General features: G+C 44.0%; 1 protein-coding gene across 2 annotated transcripts in view; it reads right to left on the minus strand.

Annotated features, from left to right (window-relative positions):
* Positions 1-19,887, minus strand: part of LOC306920401 (frizzled-3-like) — a 43,138-nt gene that overhangs the window by 7,441 nt on the left and 15,810 nt on the right. For both annotated transcript variants that reach the window (XM_079497143.1, XM_079497142.1), the window contains exons 3-6: positions 4,270-4,466; positions 2,090-2,392; positions 911-1,073; positions 1-298 (exon numbers count right to left, since the gene is read on the minus strand). The exon at positions 1-298 is cut by the window's left edge and continues 2 nt beyond it. In XM_079497143.1, the coding sequence (XP_079353269.1) occupies positions 1-298; positions 911-1,073; positions 2,090-2,392; positions 4,270-4,466 (961 nt within the window). The remainder of the gene's footprint in view (positions 299-910; positions 1,074-2,089; positions 2,393-4,269; positions 4,467-19,887) is intronic.

Raw genomic sequence — 19,887 nt, forward strand, 5'->3', positions numbered from 1 at the left:
CCACGTTGAGGCAGAGTGGAGCCAGGACGAACCATCTCAGGGCGTCCATGTCATACAGTCCTACGAAACACACGCCACTGATGCCGTCTCCCTCCGTCTTGTTGAGGGCCAGCAGGGTGACGGTCAGGGCCCCTGGGAGGCCCCAGGCACAGGCGTGGAACAGCAGGGCCTTCTTCTCGATGGCCTCGCTGCCCCACTTGGGCACGGCGGCCAGGAACCAGGTGAGGGTGAGGATGACCCACCACACGCTGCCAGCCATGGTGAAGAAATACAGCACCATGAAGAACAGAGTGCAGAACTGAAGGAGACACACACACGGAAGGAAAATTAGGACGGTTCTACAAATGTCTTCTAAATCCTGACAGTTTTCTTGAAAAATCCTATGTTTCTATGTCAGTCATTCTCATACATTTTCATGTCAAGGACCCCCCAAAAAATATACGTAATTGGCCCGCCGACCCCCATCTGAAAATATGTTTGTTCCAGGGACCCCCAGAAACAAAGATGAGTTAAAAACCCGGTCGCAATGAATAACCAATCAGGAAGCAGACAGGCAAATCGACCAATGACAAAGCTTCTAGGAACATCTTTGAATGCCGATTGTGGCCCCTAGATGTGTCACAGAGACAAAAAAAATTGGGAGCGTTCTACCCATTGCTGGCTGTCTGAAAACCAAAAATAAAAAAATAAAAAAGGTCATTAAAATTTTGACATATTATTGCTTATAGCAGCTTTAAAAAGAGAAAAAAAATATCAATAGCAAAAATGGCAGATCTACAAGCTTGAAGCTTACAATGTCAAAGTAGTGCATTCATTTATTTTTGAAATATGGAGGTTTCTGCCCGACAGTATCAAAATATCAAAACTCTTCCTCGTATAATTACACAGATTGGACAGGAAGTGAGCTCACCTTGTTGTGAGAACCTTGTGTTATGGTAGAAGACCTAAAGTGGGCGGGGCTTCCTGCGTTACACGCCACCCTGTCCTCCAATAGGAAGCCCAGGAAGAACACCAGCGATACCATGACGTAGCACACGGCGTAGAAGATGATTGGTCGTTCAGGGTAGCGAAACCTGAAGGCGATAAATAAAATAAATAAATATATCAACCCATTTAGACCTGAGATCAGATTCTAAAAATGTCTTCTACATCCTGACAGTTTTCTGAAAAAGCTATGTTTCTATGTCAGTCGTTCTTCGATTTTTCAAAAGCTCATAGCTCAGAGCTTGTAGATCTGCTATTTTTCAATAGCTAAAGCATAACATAATGCTAACACCAAAAGGGTACATTTTCATGTTCGCAACACACGACTTTGTGATTGTTTTCGAAAAGTTAGAATCAGAATGATCTTTTACCCACTACTCCTGTAAACCTGTGATGTGACAAATCACAGGTTTACAGGAGGTGGCAGCACTGTGTATGCCTTGATCCCGCCTCTAGCTGCCGCTGATTGGCCAGGCCGTTTGATGGCCGGTGCATCGACTCTGCCTGAGAGATGGGAGCAGGAGGAAGGGAACCCTGTGTACTCTCTGCTGCCCCATCTGGCGGAGTCAGGTTAGCACATTCCATGAGAGAGAGAGGATAGCGGGTTGAGTGAGAGCAAATAAGGATAGGCCTATATACATATAGAGATGGTGTACATACAGTATGTAATAGCAGGCATGTACATGTTTAGAACATTAGCATATTATGCAGGCGTGCACATGCATGATCAGTTGATTTAATAAATTACACAAATAGAGTTTGTCATTGATTATAAAAGTCTTCTCATACACAACTAGTCGATTATTCAACTAGTCGACCTTGTTGGTACTAGTTTAGTTGAAAAAAGGCGTTTTTCTTTTCTTTTTCTCCCGATTTTGAAGGCCTCAAGATCAGCTAGAATGCTAGATTATAGTCACCAATGTACACCGTTTTTAAATGTACGAATATAATACATAATAGGTAGTTAAACAACTAGTCGACTAGTAAACTAGGCAACTAGTCAACTAGTAAAAATCCCTAGAAGTGAAAGGCCTATCAAACACTGTACATTGTTATGGAGTCGATACAGACCCCCAGAAGGGGATGAAATGAGACCTGTCCTGACCTGGTGACGTCGATGAGGAACGTGAGGAAGGTGAAGAGCGTTGCCGACAGGCAGACGATGGACACCACGCCGATGACGTAGCGGGCGAGCGTCAGCTCCTGCCGGCTGAAGAACATGGAGGGGCAGGGGGCAGAGCAGTCCTTCCTGCCCAGGAAGGTGTAGCCCAGCTCGGGGTCCACCTTCAGCTCCCTGGGGCACCAGAAGCCGTAGTCCCTCTGGACGGTCAGGGACGACTGGTCTGTGGGGTCTGAGGTGGACAGCATGTCCTCTACGCGGGGATAGGCCTCGTCACAGTCTGGGAACCTGAGAAGTCAAGAGATGCACACACTGTTGTTTTTGGCAGCACATTTTGATTTAAGTTTTAGTCATATAGTCTCTTCAATAGTTTCCATTTAGTTTCAGTCACATTTTAGTCACGTGGAATGTTTTAGTGTTAGTCTAGTTTTAGTCGACTAAATATCATAAGATTTTATCGACTAAATATCATACGATTTTAGTCGACTAAATCTACAGTTGATTTAGTCGACTAAAATGTATTTTGGTGGGCCTTCATGCTGTCGTAATGACGCGTTGTGAGCTTGTAGATCGGCTATTTTCAGCATGCAACCAAGTGTAAAATGACTTATCCTGGATCTCTTGTCCACTAGTCCCCTTCCTAGAATTTTTGTCTAGTTTTTAGCTGTTGACGAAATTGTCAATACATTTAGTCTTAGTTTTAGTCATCATAGCTTAGTTTTCATTTTGTTTCCATTTAGTTTTCGTCTGTGAAAAAAGGTAGTCGACGGACATTTTTCGTCTTAGTTTTAGTCGACAAAAACAACACTGGATACACATACATAAAGTCTCGGCGTTGTTGGGGTGGAAACCCTGCATGTTTAAAACCATTAATTACTTTTCAGGAAAATGGAACAAAAAACATATCAGAAATAGTGAGAATAGTTGTGCGTTTGGATCGGCAATTAAAAAACAACAACATCTTGATACCCTTGTATAACGCAATGATGGCATTAAGTGACCAAAGAAAACACGAAAAGTAGAAAAATGTAGATAAAGGCTCATGGTAACCGTGAGGTTGCCAGTTCGAACCCGGGCTCCCCCAGAGTTACTGTCGAAGTGTCCTTGAGCAAGACACTGAACCCCAAATTGCTCCCGATGTGCTGGTTTGTGCCTTGCATGGTTTCCGCTGCCATCGGTGTATGAATGTGTGTGTGAATGGGTGAATGTAATGCACAATCTCTGTAAAGCGCCTTGGATAAAGGCGCTATATAAATGCACCATTTACCATTTATATCTGATCTTAGATTGCTGAGCACATTAAGGCCCCAGAGGGGTATAAAGATAAAGAGTCAAGTGTCAGAGAAGAGAAAAGATAGGAGGAAGGGAGGGAGGAAGGGAGAGAGAAGTGGTGGAAAAATACTGTTACTGTTAAGTAACATTCAACCCGAGTACAAGTATTGGCATCAAAATATACAATACAGTACAAAAGGTATACTCGAGTAAATGTACACCATTGGAAGGAATGAGAGAAGAGGAGAAAGGGGGGTTTTGTGAGGGAGTGCGAGACGGAGGAGATGCTGTGGATCTGGCGTGGCTCCAACACAAGCAGTACGGGATAGAAACAGATCCCTTTGAACAGACCCACTCAACATGTGATTACAGTGGATCGGAATTATTCAACACATTTAAGCCATTTAGACCTGAGGCCGATTTTTTTTTAAAAGGCTTCTAAATTCTAACAGTTTTCTGAAAAACCCATGTTTCTATGTCAGTATTTGGCAGCGGACCCCCATCTGAAAATATGTTGTTCCGGGGACCCCCCCAGAAGCAAAGATTTGAGTTAAAAATGCTCTGAAAGAATATAAATGTAAAGATTTGCACCACATTTTCACGATAAAAAAAACATAGCAGATCTACAAGCTTGTAGCGCGGCACTAAAAGGGTTTCCCGTTCAGAATGGGTTAAGCCATTAGAAGTGCAAAACATCAACAGTCTGAAAAGTAGTTGCATGGTGAGATTAAGTATCGAGGATTAGGATTATGCTTTGAATGTTGCAGCAATTGATTTAAGGCGAGTCAAGGCGAAAGGGCCTGTGTGGAGTTTGCATGTTCTCCCCGTGTCCCCTAGGGTAGGTACTAGGTACCCTCACAAAAACATGCACACACACCCACACACACACCTACCTGTTGCACTCTATCTCGTCTGGCCAGGAGACGCCAAACATCTCCATCAGTGAGTAACAGTCCTGTTTGGCTCTCCTGCAGAGTGCCCGGCAGGGCAGGGACACGCGGCCGTACTCGGTGCACACGGGCGCATACAGCGCACACAGGAACATCCTCACATCTGGACTGCACACCAGGTTCACCATGGGATGGAACGGCTGGAACACAAAGAAGAAGAAACAGGATTAGACCTTGTGTGGAGTGTGGGGAGTGTACAGTCCAAACCCCTTCCGATACATCATCTTGTTTTCGAGTGGGCCTTAACACAAATGTATATAAATTATAAAATATATAATACACAGAACAGTACAATACGAATGCAGCCACACAAACAGACAAAAACCTAGCCCACAACGCATGATCACCCCCAGAATACAATACAATACTTCTACTCTAAAGAATTACAAGTAAAGACTTCATGACTGAAATGAAGGAGGGAGAAAGCCTAGGTGTGGAAAGAAAGGAATGAAGGGAGAGGCAATATAAAGTGTATGTTGTCTCCCCATGCTCTCCTACCGAGACATTTAGATTGTGTGAAAGGTCATGTCTCCCTTAGACACAGGATCTGACACGAATTTTGACCTGATGGTCAAGATTCAATTTATCGCCTGAGCAAGCAGGCAGGCTCTATTAACTCAATGGTAAACATTTTAGCACTTAGGAAACCAGGTTCCAATCCGGTGTAGAACAGGAAAGCATGTTGCATAGTGCAGCTTTAAGTAAAACTAGCAATACCACTTTTACTTGTAAAAGTCCTGTATTTAAAATGTGTAAAAGTACAAAAGTAAATATATTAAACATATATTTATAGATACCAAAGCAAGTACAAAAAATATGAAACTAAGAAACTGCAGTCACTCAATGTTAATAGTATTTGTATAGTAGATAACAGTAGCACAATTTGAAATTTGCACCCTGTGGCCAGAAAAAGAATGAAGTCTGTGTGTTTGACTAGGTCTTGACTGGATCGCTGAATTCCTACAATTTAGTGCACTGCCCCTCCTTGTGGAGGTGTGACTAAGTAGTTCAGGAAGGAAGTGAGACCACATTTTCATGACAAATTTTGGTCATGAACATGGCGCCTTGACTAAAATATCTAAAAACACATATTGCGCACATACAGTAGAAACCCCCAGGAAAGTGTTTCTTGTGTCCTAAACATCTTAAGGGAGAAGTGGCCCTTTAATAATCTAACTCTGCAAGGTAACTACTAAGTAAAGCTGTCAGCCTCTGTGTCTCTACTATGCAATGTGGTGGAGTACAAGTTTAAAGTATCAGAAAAAGGCAAACACTCAAGTAAAGTAAATGTACCACGACTTGAGTAGGAGGTTGAGAGCGAAGAAGAGATGAGAGTAAGGTGAGATAGAAGAGTAAGAAAAACAAGCAGAGAGATGAGAGCTCTGTCTGTCTGTCTGTCTGTCTGTCTGTCTGTCCCACACACACATTTATACTTTCTCATGCTGGATCTTGATGTTAGTGGAACCAGTTTGACAAGAACATGATGACAGCTGTCATGTGCACTAGTGTCACACACACACACACACACACACACACACACACACACACACACACACACACACACACACACACACACACACACACACACACACACACACACACACACACACACACACACACACACACACACACACACACACACACACAAATGCTCAATGGCGTGTTAATTACAATGAGCAGCATGCATGTAAAGGATCATATTTCAACTGAAATAGTCATCAAAGAGAGAGAGAGAGATAGAGAGAGAGAGAGAGAGAGAGAGAGAGAGAGAGAGAGGTGCTTCTCATCCAGTACCATATCAATATTTAGCAGCTTATGAAATATGCAGAGCAGATGTGATATTACCTAAACATCCCTTTGAAGTACAGTAGGAGACAGAGAAAGACATGATCTAACAGCTGAACCACAGCCAGGAGTCAGTGTACACGCGCACACGCACGTGCGTACTGTACGCACGCACGCACGCACATGCACACAGCTTTCCAACCTCAGCCAAGCTCAAATGAAATATGCTTCATCACTGTAAGTATTAGAATGCCATTGATATAAATCACATTTCCATGGTAACACAATGTGTCCATCATTACATTTCTTTGCAAGACAATTTAGGCATTTTAGTATATGCTTTGATCTAGAGTGACTTACAAAAGTGCAAGATCAGAGTAAGAGGCATGAAGGTATAGCTAACAAACCTTGCCATCTGCCTAAACAACATGCAATCTACGTAAGACTAGCATTTGTGGCCCCATAGGGGGTTACCTCAACCGTCTGGGCACCTAGGCTGCCGAGCCAGCCTGACGGCGTGCCGTGGGTTCGACTACCGATCCCGACGGCCTTTGCCACGTGTCCCCCCCCATATCTCTCCCCATTTCCTGTTAGATTACTTAGTTTCAACCTATCAATAAAGGCAGAAAAAGCCAAAAGATATCTTAAAAATAAAATAAAGACTAGCATTTGTTAGTATTGTGGACAAGCAAACACTATATTCTATCTACATCAGCGGCAACATGTGGCCAATCTAAGACGCTTGGAGCATCGTATCATAGGGAAGGGAGGGACTGATGTCCTATGTTAGCTGATCTGTGTGTGGGAAGGGGTGTAGCGATGGATCATAACATCCTGAAGGTAAGGAGCGCCAGCAGACATGTCGGTTTTAATCTTTAGAGTAAATAAAACTCCAAACTTTGTTTTTGAAGCTGTAAACATATTACGCTTTATACTCTTACGCTTTAGCCTTATATGGTAAAATATCATAAAACTGAAATTAAAGGCATAAAGTGTTGATATTGCTGCCATCTACTGGTTCTCTTTCAAATCTCTTGTATGTCCAGCCCTGTGTGTAGCAGGTGGGGACAGGATGAATGTATGCATTTGTATTAATCTTAGGTTAGTTAGTGCACATTTAAGCATGACTGGTGCACAGCTCATTCCAACTGGGGGCATCCCATCATTAAACTGGGTTTATTCCCATAGAGCGCCGAAGGCCTGACGTCACTCGCTCATCCCCTGGTTCTACCTGGTTCACGGAAGTAATTTCTCTATGGAGAATAACATGGGGTCATCTTAAAATCGTTTCATATAAGCAATGTGGTCCAAAAATAAACTAGCTGTCTCAGCGTTATTGTCAGGGAGGTGTCTCTGTATCGTTTGCGACAGTCAGTCACTCATATATGATAGTCTGTTTCTAGCAAAAAGTAACTAATTCAGCAGCAGTAACAATAGCGTTTTCTCTCAGTCAGTTGATTCTTCATATCCATATGAGTGAAATGGCCAGGATGACATGTTTATTTTTCAAACACAGTCCTACAATGCAAATAAAAAGTACAAAAAGTAAGTAGGGCGGCTGTGTCTCAGGAGTGTAGAGCAGGTCGTCCAATGATCCCTGGATCGGCGGTTCGAACGCGTGGATTTGCGCCCTCTACCGATATTGACGTCAGACTTCGGTGCTCTATAGCTACCAGAATAATTCAAACACAATCACAATCACAGGAGACGTTCACAGGACAGGTTTTAGTCCCAGAGTAAAAGCAAGCCGACTGAACTGTCTGCATGAGGTCACTAAGGGTAGACAGGCCAGCAGCAGAGAGAGAGAGAGAGAGAGAGAGAGAGAGAGAGAGAGAGAGAGAGAGAGAGAGAATGAATGAATAGACGTTCAGAGATGGAGAGGAGACTAGAGCAGGAGCATTAGTAAGAGAATAAGTGAACATTAACGTGACAGCTAGCCATGAGTATGGGAAAGAAAAGTCCCAGCGAGTGGTTCCTTGCACGCATCAGTTCATCTGTCCCCCGAGGGGTTGAAATCACAGTACGTTGAGGTCTCCCACTCGCTCTCCGTCTCTGTAACATATATGACTTGCACTGTGGTTTAGGGGGTATTACATGATTACACGTGTGGGCGTATGGTTGTGTGTCGAGACATGCATGGACATGATGACTTTTATTTATTTTTTTAATAGGAGGGCCTTGAGGTGTTCCTCGTCTTTTTTGTTTAAGAGGCTTCACTCTGAATGTCTCCGGCTGTGTGGGAGTGATGAGGCCATGCGTGTCTCCATGACTCGCCAAGTGAAAGAAGACACACAAAAAAACAGGGCAATTAAAATACTGGTCCTTTTAAAGTGGTAGAGGTGGAAGGAGACACAATTGAAAGATATTTTTGGAGGTTGAGGTTGAACCATGAAACCAGACTTTAGTTCAAGGCAGAGAAGTTAGGAGTTAAATTAAAGTCTTACGGTCAAGTATTTTGACAGAGAGAAATGAAGAACATAAATAAGGTTTATGTTCTAGGATCTCTAGGGAATAAATCTCAACATGGTCAGGATTAATTACAATGTGAGGCTCAGGCTAGAGATATGCCAGTAAGTCGAGGGCGAGGTTGGGTGCACTCATCCGCCTGGGTGACGGCAGACTGCTGAGCGAGCGCTGGCACGCTGGCATGGGGGGTCAGATCAACATTTAGAATGTCAAAACAGGTCAGCTCCATATCTAAGTGTGGCAGCGGGGGCAGTGTCTTGAGTGTACAGGGTTTGATGAGAGCCCAGGTAGGGCCGGGCCTTAATTTCCGGGCCTGTTGAGAACTCTAGTTTTCGCCGGCTGCCGGGCGCGGCTGCACTAATAACTTTGGGGCAGGCCGGTCTAGAGTTTGAATGGACAGGTATCAGTCAAAAGGGAGACCTCGAAGAGGAAGGATGGATGGGGCAGGATCAACATATGGAATGTCAGAACAGGTCAGCTCCCTCTAGTGTTGTGGGTGTTGCTCACTTTATTTTTTAGGTAAAAAAGCTGCACTTACAATTTTGAATGTCAGTCCCATTTTCATATGCTTGACTCTGTCTTCTACCCGGAGCCAACCTATGCTATCAAAAAGCGTTGCACAAAAGGTGGGTCATGGGCGTATAGAATGATATTACCAGTGTGTTAGAGTAACAGAACTGCGTTACAATAACCATACTAGTTTTAGTGACGAGGAAGAAGCCAGGAAATTAGAGACAACACAAATCCTAAACGGATAAAAACACTCTTGCGGAAACAGGAAGAGTATAAACATGTTAGCATGTTTAATGACGTGCATTATATTGATCCCGAGCTACTCACTGATGTGTTGAAACTAGAGCATCCTTTCAGAGAATGAGTACACAGATGTGTGTGTGTGTGTGTGTGTGTGTGTGTGTGTGTGTGTGTGTGTGTGTGTGTGTGTGTGTGTGTGTGTGTGTGTGTGCGGGTGGGTGGGTAGGTGCATGAATGCATGCGTGCAAAGGCATAAAACACTTCACTTAGTTTGACTGCCCACTACACGGTTTTCTGCTTGTGTGCACACACACACAAACACCAGTGTGTGTGTGTGTGTGTGTGTGTGTGTGTGTGTGTGTGTGTGTGTGTGTTTGAATGTAGAATGTGGTCCTTTGAGTGTGTTTTGATCGTCTCAATTGGTGCGTTTCAGATCCGTGTTGAATGATGGACCACCAGGAAATGTGTGCAGCAGTGCATGAGATCTCTGACACAGTTTCTACTTTATAGTTACTCTCTACAACCCCCACCACGCGCACGCACACGCGCACGCACACGCACACGCACACGCGCACACACACACACACACACACACACACACACACACACACACACACACACACACACACACACACACACACACACACACACACACACACACACACACACACACACACACACACACACACACACACAGAAAATAACTCACTTAATAATTTAGTAGTAGTAGTAGTAGTAATAGTTATTCTGTGTGTCCCATTGTATGCTACAGTATAGCTGAGCTGGCATGCAATGGGACACTATTCTATTATAGATTGCATGTGTTAGGCAGGGCATATGTTTGGTTATAAACAGTTCCAGTAGCAGTATACAGCACAACACAACACCACTACTACCACTACACCAGCTGTATTCACAACACAACACCACTACTGTAGTGGTGGCACTACACCAGCAGTATTCAACCAGTGGTCCTTGAGGGGTGTTAGAGGGGGTCAAAACTCAGGAACGGACCAAAATCTGGTCAGCATGACATCTCAGACCTCAGAAACTACATCTCCCAGAGTGCAGCAGCAAGATGGCTGCTCGTTACCTGATTAGGAGCACCTGTGTGTGTGTGTGTGTGTGTGTGTGTGTGTGTGTGTGTGTGTGTGTGTGTGTGTGTGTGTGTGTGTGTGTGTGTGTGTGTGTGTGTGTGTGTGTGTGTGTGTGTGTGTGTGTGTGTGTGTGTGTGTGCGCATGCAGGTGGGTGGGTAGGTGCATGCATGCGTGCAAAGGCATAAAACACTTCACTTAGTTTGACTGCCCACTACACGGTTTTCTGCTTGTGTGCACACACACACAAACACCAGTGTGGAGCTTCAGGCCATCATGTCTCTCTGCAGGGCGCTGACCTGTTCCAAGATCTTCTGATGTATCTCCCCAAGTGCCCTGCCCAGCTCGGCCACGGCAGGCAGCATAGGGGCTCCGTTCAGCGCTGCCACTTTTCTAATTCTTCGGTACACAAGACCAGTGCACAGCCAAATAGATATACCTCTTCTACGCTGATAATCTCCAAGCACATTACATGCCAAGTCTTGTAGTCTTGGGTATAACTTGCGTCTTGCGGGGGAAGATCCATCAGGGTTTTGAGCGGGCTCTCCAGAACCCAATTTACATGAAAAAATGTTGTCTATCATGTACAGAGACCAGCACACTAAGTCCATGATTAGTTCCATGTTTTGGTAGTTTCAGGGGTTTCGAAGAGACAGTGTAGAAGAGACGCTCTGGGCAGGGAGTACAGACAGGGAGGGAGAGAGAAAAATAATGCGACCGCCCTCTTCAAGAGGCAAGCAGAAAAGGGATATACACATATTGTAGTTTTACTGAGGTTAGGGTTAGGGTTAGGTTTAGGTATAGTTTTACTAAGGTTAAGGTTAGGGTTAGGTTTAGGCTGTCAATCACAGCGACTGGCCAGTCACAGCGCACCCTCTACGACTACGTCACTCTGTACTCAACCCGTTGAAAGAACCATGCTCGCGAGCTTCAGTCATTCTCTCAAACAGTATAGAACCAGTCCAGTACCAGCACAGTACCAGGGTAGCAGCAGTGTAGTAACTGGCTCCAGTACCACTGCAGATCATGTTTGATTCAATAAGCAGAGCAGACCAGCTGCTGTACCACACAAAGGAAAATCTTTATTATTAGATAAAAGAGAAAATAGTTTATACTGCATTAACAACAACGTGCCATCGCCTGTTTAAAAGTCTAGACAAACGGCCCACCTTCTAAGTATTTTTAAACAATATCTTATCTATGGTATTCATTGTCAGACATATCAGTCTGTAGAGCCATGTGAAATATCAGAGGCTCATATGTAATACCTCTTTCTTACATGCTTACATGCTTTTGCACTATTACAGCATGCAGGGGCCCGGGGCCACACTTAAAACAGCGTTGTTGCATGAGTGCATTGCACTGTCCTGCAGAGTGGTTCTTCTCTTGATGAGTGTAGATGCACTCAGTCTCACACCAGTGCAAAACTACTTCTGGTTCTGGGCTGGTGCTTCCATTTGTCTCTCTTCGTCCTTGCCTGTGTGCTAGTCCACGTCTAATTCAAAGACGTTCCTAAACCTCATTGCCATCGCAGACTTAAAATGGACAACTTTAGTTTTTTTTCAACCAAGGTTCATGTTTTAGGTTGTTGTTAGGGAAATTAAAAGATGAGTGTAATTTTTTTCTTCATTTGCTGCTTTCTTTCGTTTTAGGGATTTTAGCTTTTTTGACAGGGGGGCGGGGGCATTCGAACATGGGGCTAAATATGTAATTTTCTTTTACAAAATGTTATAGCGATTTATTTTTTTATTATTTACTATAGGCCTACTAGACCCCAAGAAATTACATTTGGTCACAAAAGATCATGGGATCTACTGAATGTGTCAAACTGACATATTGAGCCTATGACACACAATGTGGCTTCCCCCCAGTAGGCCTCCTTCACATTCAGTAGATCCTGTGATCTTTTGTGGCCAGATGTAATTTCTTGGTCTAGTAGCACTATAGTAAATAATAAAAAAATAAATCGCCATAACATTTTGTAAAAAAAGACGTATTGAGCCCCATGTTCGAATGCCCCCGCCCCCCTGTCAAAAACAGCTAAAATCCCTAAAACGAAAGAAAGCAGCAAATGAAAGAAAAAATGTACACTCATCTTTTAATTTAACAACAACCTAAAACATGAACCTTGGTTGAAAAAAACTAAAGTTGTCCTTTTTAAAGTGGGATAGTTCCAATTCTGAGAGAACAATGTCTCTGATGAAGATGCCTCATCTGTCATAATATAGCAGCTAAATAAAGGCATTCAACATGTCTGTGATGATCTGGTGCCTCATTCCTTCATTCTACTGATGTCTCTTGCTCCTGAGATTCACCGACTGGACCTGACATTAATAAGGGCCTTTCTTGGCCCCACCCTTCTCCCATTGTTTATATTGTGTTTTAGTTTCCAAGATGGCCGCAGCACCAGGAGGGGGTGGCCTTACAGGGCTGCGTTCACACTTCACACATTCAAGACACCAGTCTTGTGTCTGTGTATAATGGCCGCTCCAATGCATTTCCAATGGAAGCCCATATGGTTTGACCAAACATTTTGTTTGATGGGGAGGAGGGGGGCCGAACACATCCATCAAAGCTGTGTTCAGACACAAGTCAGGTGTCAGACACAAGGCAAGTGTCTTGAATGCAGACCAGTAAGGGCATATGTCGACCCCGCCCTGCTCACCTCCGCCCCAAACCCCTCCTGGTGCTGCGGCCATCTTGGATCCTAAACACAATATAAACAATGTGAGAGGGGTGGGGCCGAGAAAGGCCGGTGGAACTCCTTTTGTTTGTAACATAATGTATGTATCTGTACCAGTCTGCTCAAGGGACATGTCTGATAGACAACCAAGAGGTGTGCATAGTTGACCTGCATTTGTTGTTTTCAGCACCCTCTGGTGGGCAAATTCACAGATAGAATACTGTACATATACAAACGGCTCCCTGACAACTGTCTCATAATGGTATAGCTTCGCAGCTGCTCAACTAAACCGTTTCTATCATGTCCTTCAAGTTGTAGCTGTCCATGTAAAAATAGAACACAAGATGACAATCACACAAAAAGTTTTAGGTGGTGATGAAGAGCTGGAGAGTTGAATAAAGTATGCCTGAGGCTCCATCCACTTAAGACAGAATGATTAAGGCGAAGAGAGGAGAAGAAAAACGACAAGAGGAGGGACCAGGTTGGAGACAGAATGGAGCCACAAGCTGCAAGTTCACTCAAACACAGACACAGATACTGACTTGCACGCTCACACACACGCACACACACACACACGCGCACACACAGCACCCTACAAACAGACCACACGTTATATATGTCTATCCCACACACAGGCAGCTGTCCTTTTATGATTATAATTGTGTGTATGTGCGTACGCATGAGCATTAAGTGTACGTGTACAGTACGTGTATGTGTGCACACGCGCACACACACACACACACACACACACACACACACAGTCACACACACACACACACACACACAGTCACACACACACACACACACACACTAAACAGTAGATATCGGTACATTTCGATTTGTCTCAATGGGGACACAGAAGTGGGTCCCTCCCATTCAGGAGCTAATTGAATGATTAAAGACATGGATTTTATAAGAAGCTAAATACAATTAACTAAACAGGAAGTAGGAAGAAAGCCATCTGTTAGTGTGGGAGGACACAGTTGGAGGGAGATGCGTGTGTGGTTGGTTTGATTTGAATCGTGTGATTTGTGTGTGCGTGTGTGTGTGTGTGTGTGTGTGTGTGTGTGTGTGTGGGCGTGCGTGCGTGCAAATTAGTTTGCGTGTAAATGTGTGATTTGGGTGGGTAGGTGTGTGTGTGTGTGTGTGTGTGTGTGTGTGCGTGCGTGCGTGCGTGCGTGTGTGCGTGCGTGCGTGTGTGCGTGCGTGCGTGCGTGCGTGTGTGCGTGCGTGCGTGCGTGCTTGTGAATTAGTTTGCGTGTAAATGTGTGATTTGGGTAAGTGTGTGCGTGTGTGTGTGTGAATTAGTTTGCGTGTAAGTGTGTGTGTGTGTGTGTGTGTGTGTGAATACGTTTGTGTGTAAATGTGTGATTTGGGTAGGTGTGTGGGTGTGGGTGTGTGGGGGGGGGGGGATTTGGCACGGAGTAAAATAAAAGTGCACTCTAAGTAGAGGGAGCTCCTGATTCAATAGAAAGATTAAGTTTCTTTCTCTCCTCTGAGAGAAGTAAAGCCTCCCTCCCCCCCTCCCACCCTCCCCCTCTGTACAACCCACTGAGAGGAATGACAGGATGAGGGGAGGAAGGTGAAGAGAAAGAAAGGCTAAGAATAAGAATAAACAGGAGATGGTCAGGAAGCGCCTTTTCTTTCATTAGCATAATGCAGGAAAACATTTTAGAAGAAAGAAAGAAAGAACGCTGCCATCATTCGAAGAGAAGGCTAGATCCTGGTGTGTGTGTGTGTGTAAGCTTTTGTGTGTATTTGCTGACGAATTAGTAATTTAAACACACACACACACACACACACACACCCTCTCTTCTGTCCTTCTGTGTGTCACTGTCAATCATGTTCCTCTGCGGAACCCATCTGGGACAAGTAAAAAAAGGCACGGCAATGCCCCCTTTAACACCAATTCATACTCCAGTTTTAGGTGATAAGGTGACCACCGAAAACTACAACACGCAACTCACCGCTCACCCAAACACATCTCTCTGTTTTTACCAACCAAACGGTGGTCACCTTATCACCGCAAGTGGTTGAAGAAGGCCCAAGATCTTATGGACCTTCTACAGAGGCGTCACCACCAGGAGCATCCCGCTTGGATGCGTCACTGCCCGGGAAGTGGGAACGGTATTGTCCGACCTCAACCACAAAGCACTGCAGAGGGTGGTACGTATACGCAGCACAGCCCAGAGCATCAGTGGATCGATGGGAGCTTCCCTTCATCCAGGACATAATATGCACTGGAGGACAATGTGTCCATGAAGCCAGTAGGATTGTCAAAGACCCCAGTCACACATTGCAGCTTCTTGGCGACCAGTACCACAGCCACAAGGTCCGGACAGCTTTCTTCACCAGACAGCATGCTTATGAACAATAGACACACACACTCAGAGGCAGCTGTGCACAGACTGCACGCACGCACGCGCACACGCACGCACGCACGCACACACGCACGCACGCACGCACGCACGCACACACGCACTTGACCTTTTATAATTATATTTGTGTGCATGTTGTACTTTGTATAGTTACTTCGGACAGTCCCTTATGCCTGTCTCAGTCTGTCAAGTCATCCTTTCATTTATCTCCATCATCCAACCCACCTCTCTATATCGATTTGAACAATTGTCCTGTTTATTTCGATTCGCATGATCCATCTAATTCGTTGCTCTCAATCCATCTCTCCACCCACCCGCCCACCTCTCTGTCATCCATCCAAGATCCAGCCTTTTCTACCACCACTCATCCGTCCGTCCGTTCATCCACCCACAGACGCGAGCGCATGCACGCACACACACACACACACACACACACACACACACACACACACACACGCGCACTCGCGCACACACTCTCTCTGGCTGTGATAAAGACATGAATAGATTAATGAGACAGACGACGTTGCTCTACTCCTTTCGTCTGCTTTCTGAAAAGAGCGAGAGAAGAAAGGAACAGCCTCCTCCTCACTCCCCCCATCTTTTCATTTGTTAGTTTATTCATCCGTCCATCCGTCCTGCGGTTAATGGAGTTCCTCTGCTCTTTATCACCTCTTTATTCATCCCTCTTCTTTCTCCTGACTCACTCCTGTCCTTCCTCATCCCTTCTTCTGTCTGTCATAATCAGCTTACCCCTGCTTTCACCCTTCACTCGTCTTCTTCAAGGACAAACAATCACAATATAATAATCTGAATGAAATGGGATCATTTACACTGAAACATTGAATTAACCCATTTTGACCTGAGATCAGATTCTAAAAATGTCTTCTACATCCAGACAGTTTTCCGAAAAAGCACACAGTTTCTATGTCAGTGGTTCTTCGATTTTTCAAAAATAGCAGACCTACAAGCTTGTAGCGCGAGATCTGCTATTTTTCAATAGCTAAAGCATAACATAATGCTATTGCTAACACCAAAAGGGGTTCCCGCTCAGAAAGGGTTAAATCTCCATCGTTTACATGAAAAAGAATAAAATCCACAACATTAATCCAGATAATTAAGTGTTTAATCGGCGGAATCGTTGGTATTCTCTTTTCCTCCTCTCTTTTCCTCTCCGCTCGTCTCCGTTCTAATTCACATATCAGAGTTTGATCATTCAGACACTGTCCCCTATTCACATGTTCTTATCACCCCCTTCTCTGGCTTTCTCTCACTGCATCAGCCATTCCTTTGGCTTCCTCTCAAGCTATTTAACTACCATGGCAACAGGTGATGTGGACTCATGAGGCTTCTCATTGGCCCTTGTATCAACAAGGTCAAAAGGGCAACACACACACACATAGATGAATGTGAATTTACATAAAAAAGGCGCACGCACGTACGTACGCATGCACGCACACACACACGCACACGCACATGCACACTCACTCTTCAGTATATGTCCCACCACAAGTGAGAGAAACAGAGTGGTCGAAAGAGAGAGATGGAGAGAAAGACATTGGAGAGAGACAAGAAATAGAGATATGGACAAGGTGTGGAGAGAGACAGGTGTGAATCTTAGAGTATATATTAATAGAGACGGCACCGGATTTCTCCTCCCATCCACTTGCATTAAGTTGCTCAAAAGCGCATGAGGCGATTTCACTCCTCCTTCTGGGTAGGAACAGAGTGCATTCTGGAATGGATTGGGCCAAACACATGAACGCGCTGGCCGTTGACTATCATTGCAAGCGTTAATGTGTCAATGATAGTCAACGGACCATCTCTGGCCCAGCGCTGCAATACCAAATTTGGCCACTATGTCCATTTCGCCTCAGGGTTTCCTCCGGGTGCCGTCTCTATTATATATACTCTAAGGTGTGAATAGAGAGACAAGTGATAGAGATATGCACAACGATGGAGCGACAGCTACAGAATGTGGGATTGGTCACACCTAACTTCCAGGCAGAGATGATCCCACACCACGCTGCACCCAAACACACACACACACACACACTAGTCTTACTTCTAACTTCTTCTTCCGTTTAGGGTTATGGCTGTATGTGAAATTGTTACACATATAATTGTGATTTAACGATATGAAAAAATAACCTACTTAAAAAATATATCATTAATATCAGTGGAAATAGAAACGTGATGAAACATCTTGTGAGCTTTTAGATCTGCTATGTCCACATTTGTTCTAAATGTTTGAAAATAATAGGAACATTTTCAACATGGAAACGATTATCTCCAATAATTGCGATGAGATTACGTAACAATTGTGACAGGCGTTCATACCAATAATGCTAGGTATACAAAATGTCCACTTCATTTATGCTAATGCTCAGTGTTTTTATGGTTTTACAGACTGATATGAAGAGCGTGTTATGCTCACAACGCCCACACACCTGCACCACTTCCCACACAGGGAGCATCCACCCACCCACCCATCAGGGAGCATCCACCCACCCACCCATCTGCTCTCTCCAGAAATGCACACACATAAAAAAGAAAACATTTTGTTTTCCTTTCTTTCATGCATATGTTTTACTGTCTAACTATCTCTATAAGCTATAACCATAACTGAGTTATACGACTCATCTATAACCATAATAAATATGACTAATCTATAACCACAACAGAGAGTATTTCTGAAACAATGTGAAGGATGTGATTTACCGATCTAACAATGTGAATGAGTATAGATAATATATATATATATATATATATATATACATATACATATATATATATTATATATATATATATATATATATATATATATATATATATATATATATAATTATATATGGCTAGTACTAGGGGTGCTGGCATTATAAAACAGCCTCAGCAACAGCATCTCTCCGTTTTTGTATGTGCCATTATTTTACCCTAGCAACCACGGTACAAAGTAACAGCCAGCGTGCTCAGGGTTAAATTAACACTGTGTCCATGTTCCCTTTCAGGTATAATAATAATAAACTTTATGGTCCCGAACGATATCTTCCGATCGTCTTCACATGTCTGTTCAAAACACCCCCAATAAAAAAAATAAACAGCACAGAAAGACCAAGACGATACACAAATAAACACGAGGTCCCCACTGTGCACAGAACCATCCTATCGACGTGGGCAGTTTGTTTAATTCCGCGATGGCTGAGGGGACGAAACTCCTACTAAAGCGGACCTTAATGTTTCCTTATTGTTCATATCAGAGAGTGTGTGGTGGGTGTAGGAACAAGTCAGATGATCTTTGAAGCAATACGGAATGCTGTAAATCAGAGTAATGTTTCACGGACAGAGCCAATTACACAACACTGACTGTACAATAATATTAACCCATTTTTGGTGGGAACCCCTTTTGGCGGGAACCCCTTTTGGTGTTCCTGAAAAATTGAAAAATAGCAGATCTACAAGCTCGTAGCGCGCCACCGAGTGGCGCGCTACGAGCTTGTAGGTCTGCTATTTTTGAAAAAGCGAAGAACGACTGACATAGAAACATAGCTTTTTCAGAAAACTGTCAGAATGTAGAAGACATTTTTAGAATCTGATCTCAGATCAAAATGGGTTAAAAATGGATGAAACATTGCAGAGTGGTCCTGTAAGCTCCTACAGTAACCAAGCAGATCTAGTCTGGTGGTACATGGGAAGTAAAGTAGGTAAAGTAAAGAGTGCACCAGACTGCCTTGTGCCTTTGTTCTCTGCATGGAATGAATAAATGACTGCTTCACCTAAGCTGGCTGCCCCAATAGACTGCAGGGACAACCTGGTTAATCAATAAGTTAGAAATGAACAACGTAATTTTTCTTCTGACACACACACGCACGCACGCACACACTTTACAATTAAGCATTTAGCAGACTGTTAAACCACAACGATTTACAGTAAGAGACACACACACACACACACACACACACACACACACATACACATACACATACACATACACATACACATACACATACACATACACATACACATACACACACACACACAGTGTGTTGTGGACGGTGGACCTGCTGGCCTGTTGAGCGACAGGGCCTCATGCTGAGAGGAACACAAACACATTTGCAAACCTGTCACTCTGCCTTTACTGGCTTGCTCCTTTTTCTGTCCTCCCAGCCTCCCTTTCTGCCACCCCTCCACTCTTTCTTTCTTTCTTTCTTTCTTTCCTTCTATTCCTGTCACTTTCACCCCCCTTCTCTCTCTCTCTCTCGTTCTGACTCTCTCACACATATAAACAATAAAGCCACTTCCTAAACCCCCTCCAGTTGGTCCTCAGGCCTCAGCGTAGCTCAGCAGGCTGAGGCACATTAACCCATTTTGGGCGGGAAGCCGGGAAGCTTTAGCTATTGAAAAATA

Source organism: Electrona antarctica (assembly GCF_951216825.1).
Source record: "Electrona antarctica genome assembly, chromosome: 3".
In the NCBI taxonomy this organism is placed as follows: Eukaryota; Metazoa; Chordata; class Actinopteri; order Myctophiformes; family Myctophidae; genus Electrona; species Electrona antarctica.